The 10,078-nt window shown below is 38.4% G+C and overlaps 1 protein-coding gene across 1 annotated transcript in view; it reads right to left on the bottom strand.

Annotated features, from left to right (window-relative positions):
• Positions 1-206: 206 nt before the first annotated feature.
• Positions 207-10,078, bottom strand: part of PDLIM5 (PDZ and LIM domain 5) — a 426,156-nt gene continuing 416,284 nt past the window's right edge. Inside the window, exon 13 of the mRNA XM_069743580.1 lies at positions 207-6,345. Within this exon, the coding sequence (XP_069599681.1) occupies positions 6,256-6,345 (90 nt within the window). The 3' untranslated portion in view covers positions 207-6,255. The remainder of the gene's footprint in view (positions 6,346-10,078) is intronic.

The following is a 10,078-nucleotide window of genomic DNA, read 5'->3' as shown; positions in this document are numbered from 1 at the left end:
GATTTTTTACATAATGCTTTTTAAGGCATAGCATTCCAAAACATTATATAGTCTTTCAGTGTTTACAGGTAAACTATTAGGCTTTGCTTGTGTTGAGAATATGGCACCAAATGTTTTTCTATAAGAACGCTACAATAAATTCTGATTATTAATGTAGCATGCATTCTCAAGGTTATCTGTGTTTCTGCATATAAAACACAAGTACACTTGTTCCACCAAAGCTTTTATTGATAATGTGCTCTTTAAACACCAATTTGGATTTCATATAGACGAACACCAACACCGAAAGTTGAAATTTAGTACCAACACAAGGAAATGGAGACAATAACAGAATGAGTGGAGCCACACGAAAACAAAACAAAACCAAAAACTTAATAGTGGTATACACATCAAGAGATCATACATGGTTTCTGAGCCACGGATTCATTTTTCCATGTTTTCTATATTCTACCAATGTGACTTGTATATTACAACCTCCAGAATAAAATTAGGCATGTAGATGATTACTGTGTCACCTTCTACAAATGTAGCCCTCGTGCCTGTGAGAAAGGATCTATATAATATAGTGAATACTACTGAAGAGCGAACGTGCTGAATAACGTCTTATCTGAGCATGCTCAGGTGTTCTGCCAGCATCTGGGGGTGCTCGTATATTATGTTTCAGTACCTGCGGCTACATGACTTGTGGCTGTTAGCCTCAACACATGCAGCCGCAGGAACTCAAACATATGCGCACTCAAAGATGCTCGGATAACACCTGAGCATGCTCAGATAAGACATTATCCGAGCATATTTGCTCATCACTATCGAATACAAATCCCCAGGAAGTCATATTGGTTAATATCTGAAATTTTACAAACCCAGCAGCAGACAGAAATGGAGGTCACAACTAAAGATTTCGTTCACTGTGTTCTGTCTTAATTTAAAACTTTTATAGAAAAAGTAAAGGTTTAATTTCTTTGTCAAATACACATTATGTTGTGAGCAGGTTTCGGGTCTACACCATGCATGTAACATACAATAGGAATACGTGTGCATATCCCATGTACACCCTAGGGCATGACAGAAGGCAGTACACCAGTAAAATCACAGAGGCATGAAGATTAATTTACCTATAGAATAAATAGGAAACCATCTACTCTTCATGCCACACAAATGTGCATAGAAAGTCTCTAACAGCAGGTACCCGTACCGAGCTTTGCTTATAAGCACTCATATTCCAATTGCATTTATCCTTAATTTTTAATACAGCCGGCGTTGTTTCTCATTAATAAATATGGATTACTATATTAACACATTGAAATATACATATATGTAAAAAAAATACTTGTCAGCTTACACAAGACCTCAGTTTCTTAAAAGTTAAATTAAAAATAAGGAAAACGATGAAACCAGTTTTTCATTGTGAACTGAAAATTAACGTGTTTTGGCTTGAGGCAGAGGTCTAACAGTGTTACAGTATATTATTTACTGACATAGTATTTTGGCAATTGGGTAACAGGTCTGTTGTACCTTACCAGTACACTGTATTACAAGGCCATGACATTCAGAAAGTGATTAGTTCTCTTATTTTAGTGTGCATGGTTCCATTTTTATTTTGTTCATGAAGTGATGTAGCGAATATATTGGCCAGTAGATGTCAGCGCTGCAAGCTACAGTTCAGACTAGAAGAAAAGTAATGGTTTATGGCCTATCGTGAAACTATACAGTATCATCTAACTATTAAGTAGAGGGTTAATACAAGAATGTAGAGCCTATTGTGTTAGCAAAGTCAAGATAAGCAGTTTTCACAAAAATAAAGTAATGACACGTGACAAAGTAAAGGGGACCGGTGCCTGGAAAGGGCAGGAAAGAACAAATCCATAACTGTAGTAAGAATGAACGCACCTAGAAGAACCAAAGAAACACTGACAGTATTTATTTTTTTGTTAGATTGCTGAGCCAGAAGCAGATCCATCCCCGACGTTAGACTAATGTCGCCATCCGTTCATTTCAGCGAGACCTGCTGACCATCTGATAGGTGTTTGGTCAATATTCCATTTTTTTCCCCTTTTCTCCCCAAGCCTTGAATGATGAGGCATGTTATGTTAAATTTCAGTTTACTGATCCAACGTTTTCAAGGGAGAAAGGCAACCACACAAAAGGTGTCTGGTAACGTCTACGCCTTTCCATTATCTAAGCAATAGTCTGGGGCCTAGTACTGCACCACACCACGTGACTATAGCAGCCAATCGCTGGCCTCTAGACTGACATGCCCATTAGAAAGTTATAGAGTGCTCTTAGTGGGAGAAACAATATAGGAATCTTATGGGTGTGATAGCTTTTATTAGAAAGTCGGGACTGCTGTGGCCAATGATTAGGTGGAATGGCTTGTGAAAGACATTAGAAAAATCATCATGCAGAAATAATATAAGCTGCAGCGCCCCCTAGAGACAGCAACGTGGAAATGGTGCTATATTCCATTTTTTGTGCCAAATTTAAAAAGGTTCATTGTTTTTTTCCCATTATTTTTAGCTAAATTTTAACACCTTATCCGAGCATATTCGCTCATCTCTAGTGTCCGCTGGACACGACAAGACGACCTTTCACTGGAGGGGACTAACTGTTTCCATCAAATATGCTTCTCCTTGGCCAAAAGCTTATTTAAAGGGTAGGTCGGATCTATTGCTAATTAAAAATATCCTTTGGCCGATGGCAGGAGTCGTCAGCCAACTAAGGAAGCACTCACCACCTCCAATACCACAAAGAGGCAAAAAGAACTGACCAGCACCTTCTAATGGTATGAAGCAAGTGTGAACAGAGGCAAGGTGCTGTGACTATTCCATACACACCAAAGAGTGCAGCAGCAGCACATCGCATATGCGAATGTGTATGTAGGTTTGCATATACCTTCACACATATATCTTAAAATGGAGAATGTTTAGCTAGTTACAGAATATCATTTCATGCAATCTTGAGTAACACCTTAAGTATCTGACATGAGTTTAAGCTCTGCAGTTACCAATGTTTAGAAACATACCATAATATAAAAGATGGAAAAAAAGCAAAGTATCAGTAAATCTAATGAATTGTTGATTCAGGGTAAAGCCATGAAAAATTAGTATAAATTGGTCACAAAAAGAGAAAGCGTTAGCGGGTTTCTTTCATGTTTAGTGTCCTTGATATTCCTTAAATTAAAGGGAATCTGCCAGCTAGATTTAACCCCCCAAAACTATTTAAATGCACAAAGAAAAGTTTAGGAATGCCTTTACATGGGCAGTTTGTCCCTCCATTACTAAGGAATCAGTGTTTGAAGTGATATGGAAATGAGGCTGAAGATCTAAAGCCTCTGTCACTCCAGATCTGCTCCCGAATAGAGTTGAGCAAATATGTTCGGAATTGGAAGCCAAATCTGAATTTGCCATATTGGTACCCTATTATAACTGAATTTATGTTTGATGATCGGTTCCAAATATATTTGGAAATTTCTACTCCCACTGACTCAAATGATGTTTGGCGAATATTGCAAAAACAATAATTGCCACCAATTGTAATCAGAAAGGAATTTTGAAAAATTCGCTCAACTCTACAGGACAGAGTGTTTTTTTTGCTCCTGCTTGACTGACAACCGCTATGCTGAGTCACTTTGGGGCAAAGTGAGTCAAGCAAGAGAAGGTGGCGCGAGCAAGGAATAGAGCTGGAGTGACTTGTTTCAGATCTTCAGCCTCATTTGCATATCAATTCAAACGCTGATTTCTCGGTTACGGAGGAGCAGGACTGCCTGATAAAAGGTATTGCTGGACTTCTCTTTCAAACAGCTACATCCATATATAAATAATTTTGGCGAGTGAAAACTTGCAGACAGATTTCCTTTAAGAAATTAGACGTTGAAGAGGTTTTACAAACTGAACAAAAAACTTCCAAAACCTACAGGGTTATCAAAACGCAATCCCAATTTTACCTTAACTTGGTTTAAAATTTAAAAAAAAAATATATATAATTTAACAACAACTATATAAGCAATATTAACTAGAAATATCTGTTGCCTCACAGATGCTGTAACATGTTGAGCATATAATTCTTGAATTTTAGGGGGCCAGATATTGCCAACCAGTTGGTAAATTATAATATCTAAAGACTCACAATATATTTAAATAATATCTTACATTCACTAATATGTTTAGTCCCTCCTAAACCACCATTAGAGTTGAACAAACTGATTTATTCAAGTGTTTAAGGCTGGTTTCACATTTGCGGTTGTGTCCGCAGCGTTTCTGACGTATACATCCGCATGCATCTTGATTTCATATCTTTTAAATTGTGGACGCAGGTACCTGCATTCGCCTGCGTTTGCTTAAGCATGCGTCGTTTCTCGGTTTGCGGCGGGCTGCAGCTATCGCACCATGTCGCAATTTTTGAGGCATCAAATTTCCGCTGCTATGTGCATGCGGATGCTTGCGTTTGCACAAGGGTCTATATACAGAAATTCCATGAGACACGCCAATTGGGTGTGGCTTGTATCAAGGAAATTCTCCTGGAAAATCTTTTTCCTATTTAACGCATGCACATAAAAACCGCAACCGCAAATGTGAAACTAGCCTAAGATGAGGGAATTCCTACATTCCTAGGCCGAAAACTCTAGGCGACTCTTACTTACCAGGCCCTGACATGTTTTGTAACAAAATGACTTTGCAGGACCTAGTAAAATGAAGAAGACCCAAGCATGAATGCCCAGATGTGAAGACTGTGCAGGTCCAGCTGCAACGAGAGACCAGAATGCATTTCCGACCAGAGCAATATGAATCTTTTTGCTTAACTCTAACAATTATGTAATAAAATGTTTGCACTGTGGCCTAATACTGTAGCTACTAGTGCAAATCCTGAAACATGTGGTCAACATGTTAAAGCTTTAATCTTTTTATAGCCTTGTTTCTAGAAACAATGGTCGGGTCTATGTGCTGTATACTATGAAAGAACAATATATCACATATACTACTACCCTACAAGAAAACTCATCCATTAGTAACTAAAATGACAGAACATAAGTTATCTTTATGGTGTGAGATCTTGCTACTTAGAATAACTAAGACAAAATACATTTAGGGAACATACTAGGTGATTTGTCGTTTTCCCTCCAGCATGGAGGCAAATTTCTGGAATTAAAGTGATGCGAAAACGGATCATATAGTTTGCTATATCTTCGATGATATTCATCTTTCCACAGCATCCGACAGACAAAAGGAGGGCCCTGTGCAAGAAGAGTACAGAGACCTTGAGGCTATGTGCCCACATTGCGGATTCGTGTGCGGATTTTTCCGCACCGTTTTTGAAAAATCTGCAGGTAAAACGTACTGCAGATTTCCTGCGTTTTTTTGTGCAGATTCCACCTGCGGTTTTACACCTGTGGATTCCTATTGAGGAACAGGTGTAAAACGCTGCGGAATCCGCACAAAGAATTGACATGCTGCAGAAAATACAACGCAGCATTTCCGCCTGGTATTTTCCGCACCATGGGCACAGCGGATTTGGTTTTCCATAGGTTTACATGGTACTGTAAACCTGATGGAAAACAGCTGTGAATCCGCAGCGTCCAATCCGCTGCGAATCCACAGGCAAATCCGCACCGCGTGCACATAGCCTTACACTACAATAATGTGTTTGTGACAGAAGTTTTTTGCGGTCTTGGATGTCTATCACTCTACATGGGCAGGGGAAGGCTTTCTCTATATTTTCTGTAAATCAGCGTTTAATATAAAACTATTTAATCTAATCATAGAAAATCACACTTATCCCCCAGATATGCTAAAATATATATTAGAGTCCATTTCTCTCCTAAAAGTAATTAAAATACATCAAATTACAGGTAAATTATGTATAAAATGATGGCTTCCCTTTTATCAAATAGGTAAAATTCTTATAAGAATTTACATTAAAAAAACCTAATGTTTAAAAAAAATGATCTGATCAGACAATTTTGGCTTGAGAACAATGGCATTTTGCAAAGTATGCATGTAAAACGAAGTATTTAACCACCCAGTTCTACATACCACAGGGAGACCCAAATAAATTACAGTAAATGTATGGCTTATTTTAAGGAAGTTCACTGTATTAGATGCCCTTGTGTAGATCCCAGATAAAGTGTAGCGTTTCTCACATACAAAATATTACATACAAGAAGAAGAGTGGTATATTGAAACCTTAATCTTAATTATGAGGGTATATCAATTTCTCACAGCAATATTTGGATATGAGGCACGCTGAGGTTTGAAAGAGTCATTAAAAGTTAACAGCATTGGCATGCTTTTTGCAAAGTGGTTTATCCTTCTTCGAAAAGAACGTTTGGCCCTCCAAACTCCCACAACACACCTAGAAGAAAGAAGAACAAATGACAACTCAGAACATGTTACTATGTCTATGATTACTTCTATATGTAGGGGAGAATGTGTGTGCTTTGTATTTTTGTCAAGGTATGGCAGTACATTTTGTTTCTTTGGGTAAGGTATTGTTTGGGAATTGTATCAGTTTTTTTTTCTGGTTATGGTAGGTCATTATTTGTTTTTAGTATGAAAATATTTAGTGAAATTATATAAGTGTATCTTAGCATTATCGGAGTTTCATTGTAATATCTGGAAAATGATTAGTAGCTTTCTTTGGGAATTCTGTGCAAAGACTGCATAGACAAGCATATATATGACAGAAAGCACTCTTTGCAAACAAAAACAGACCAAACAGTAACAGGTTATTTTCTTCATGCTTTGATGATGTGCACCATGAAGGTCATGACTTTTCAGAGATTTAGTTAACTAATCGAATTGAGATGATCAAATCAATTTGAAGCAATGCAGTTCCCAGCAATTTTGAACAATTTACCATTTGATTTGTGCCAAATTGCCAAAAAAATGCCAGCCACTTTTTCACATATCGGTGAAGAGTCTATCAGCCAGTCACAGTAGGCTGACATGACATCAGGCGCGACCACTCGTACGTCTCTATAATGAGTTGCAGATATTACATCACGTGGGATAGTGTGGCCAATCAGGCGTGACTATCATAGCCTGTATAAAAGCCAAAGCAGAGAACACTGCAGACATTTTAGGAAAGGGAGAGGACATTAGAGCTTACAGCTCAGCTATAGAGGTAGGTTGAAAAAGTGCTAAATCAAATGGACAAATACTCCAGACAGTAATGAGTTGAATAACTGCAGCAGTGAAGAAGATGAGACTAATACAGAGGTTCAATTGATGTGGGGAGAGAGAATAGATGCCTGCAGCAGTAATGGACTCCATGTGATTGATCAGTGATATGGTGTAGGTGATATTTGTCCCAATGTGTTTGTATTTGAATTACAATTACAGATATGTTTTCTGCATTATTAATGCACTAAAGTGCAGAAGCAAGGCAGCACAAGCGTTTTTAAACAAAAAAAAAAATCTGAAATTCATTTCAGAGATTTTTTGATTCCCTGTCACAAGTGACAGTACTGAGCTTCTGCTTTTCTTATTTAAATTATTTCTGTGAAGGGAATATATATATATATTTTTAAATACAAAATAAAATTCCCAGAAATCTATCAATTTAACCACGACTACTTCAAAGTATGCGTGACAAGCAATTTTCTTTCATATCGGTTTTACAGTCAACTTTTATTTATACATACATGCTACCATACAGAGCTCTGTTGCAGGTGCTGGCTTGTTGGATGTGTATCTACCTAGCATTTTTTATAATGTTTATAATGTCAATTTTGGGAAGGGGCTTGAATATTGTTAAAAAAAATAGAATTAGAATTAAGTAAATGTAGATATTAAAGCTATGTTCACATGTTGCGTTTTTGCAGCTGTTTTTTATGCACATTTTAAGCAACGTTTTACAGTACCAGAAAAAGCTATTAGCTTTCAGAAATCTAATCCACACACATTTTATTTGTTTCCTGAGTGAATTGAAAGACTACTGCAATTTTTAAAACTGCAGCATATCACTTCTTTCAGCATTTTTGCAGTGTTTTCTTCACCCATAGAAAATGCAGCAAAAAAACATGTTTTGCTGCATTTTTTGTGCAAAAATCCAAGGAAGTTGCATCATGTTTTTTTGGAGCACTAAACTTTCAGTATGCACAAGAGACAATTAAAACACATCTAAACCTGCTTTTTGTAAGCAGCTTCTTTACTGCCAAGAAAGCATGTTTAACCTGCATAAAAAACCCGAAACGTATGAACATAGCTTAACTGTGCATGTCTGTTTTTGTATACCAGATTTATTAGTTCAAATTGACAACCGTACATGCCACACATACCTGCTGCCAAATTTTGTCTTCTGTACACTAACCTAATTACCTAGCATTTATGGCTTTTTTTTTGCAAGGGTTGAATTATTGGGGTTGAAAACATTGTTAAAATTTCATTAATCATAGTGATGTTCAAAATGTATAGTAAATCTATGGACAGGGTAGTGTAAAAGAAAACATGACATCAGTGTGACAACATAACATCGCCTGGGAAGAAGCGGTATAGTTCATGTTGTTCCCAGGCACTGGATGCTGATGGCGGCACTCATCATTGTCACTTGGTCTCCCTGAAGAAAATGACGGGAGTTGTGTTCAGCAGCAGCTGTTTCCAATCCTGTGTAAAATAAAGAATTGAATAGAAAAAAAAAATACGTGGGCTTCCACACAATTTTCATAACCAGCAGAGGGTAAGCTCATGGCTGGGAGCTGATAATAATCTGGGGTGAAATACAAACGTGACATCAACTCCACAAATGTTACCCCTCTTGCCAACGCCACAGGGCAATTGGGAAGAGCGAGGCTAAACGCCAGATTTGGCGCTTCTTATGGAAGCGCCATTTCTGGGGATGTTGAGGGCTGATGTTGGCAGTTTGGAAGGGGCAATGTCTCTGCCCCCTTCCCAGGCTATTAATATCAAACCACAGCTGTCTGTTTAGCCTTTGCTGGTTTGAATTTATAGTGGGACCCTACGTCCTTTTTTACTGGGGTCCCCGATTAATTCACAAGTTAAGGCTAGTCAAATAGCTATGAACTGTTATTAATAGCTTGGGAACCTTATGGGGTATTGTCCATTGTCCCAGGTTATTAACCCTTTTCTGACCTCAGACGGGATAGTACGTCCGAGGTCAGAAGCCCCGCTTTGATGCGGGCTCCGGCGGTGAGCCCGCATCAAAGCCGGGACATGTCAGCTGTTTTGAACAGCTGACATGTGCCCGTAATAGGCGTGAGCAGAATCGCGATCTGCCCGTGCCTATTAACTAGCGAAATGCCGCTGTCAAACGCTGACAGCGGCATTTAACTACCGCATACGGCCGGGCGGCCAGAAATGACGGCATCGCCGACCCCGTCACATGATCGGAGGTTGGCGATGCTTCTCCATTGTAACCATAGAGGTCCTTGAGACCTGTATGGTTACTGATCGCCGGTAGCTGTGAGCGCCACCCTGTGCTCACAGCACACCTGATTTTCTGCGAAAAGCAGATCGCTGCTATGTAGCAGAGGCGATCATGCTGTGCCTGCTTCTAGCCTCCCATGGAGGCTATTGAAGCATGGCAAAAGTAAAAAAAAAAAGTTAAAAAAAATGTGAAAAAAATAAAAAAAAATATATAAAAGTTTAAATCACCCCCCCTTTCGCCCCAATCAAAATAAATCAAATCTACACATATTTGGTATCGCCGCGTTCAGAATCGCCCGATCTATCAATTAAAAAAAAGCACTAACCTGATCGCTAAACAGCGTAGCGAGAAAAAAATTTGAAACGCCAGAATTACGTTTTTTTAGTCGCCTCGACATTGCATTAAAATGCAATAACGGACGATCAAAAGAACGTATCTGCACCAAAATGCTATCATTAAAAATGTCATCTAGGCACGCAAAAAATAAACCCTCAACCGACTCCAGATCATGAAAAATGGAGACGCTACGAGTATCGGAAAATGGCACAATTTTTTTTTTTTTAGCAAAGTTTGGAATTTGTTTCACCACTTAGGTAAAAAATAACCTAGTCATGTTAGGTGTCTATGAACTCGTACTGACCTGGGGAATCATAATGTCAGGTCAGTTTTAGCATTTAGTGAACCGAGCAAAAAAGCCAAA

This window comes from Ranitomeya imitator, chromosome 1 (genome assembly GCF_032444005.1).
Source record: "Ranitomeya imitator isolate aRanImi1 chromosome 1, aRanImi1.pri, whole genome shotgun sequence".
Classification (NCBI taxonomy): Eukaryota; Metazoa; Chordata; class Amphibia; order Anura; family Dendrobatidae; genus Ranitomeya; species Ranitomeya imitator.
Note: the sequence above shows the minus strand (reverse complement) of the source record. Positions and strands in the feature narration are given on the sequence as shown.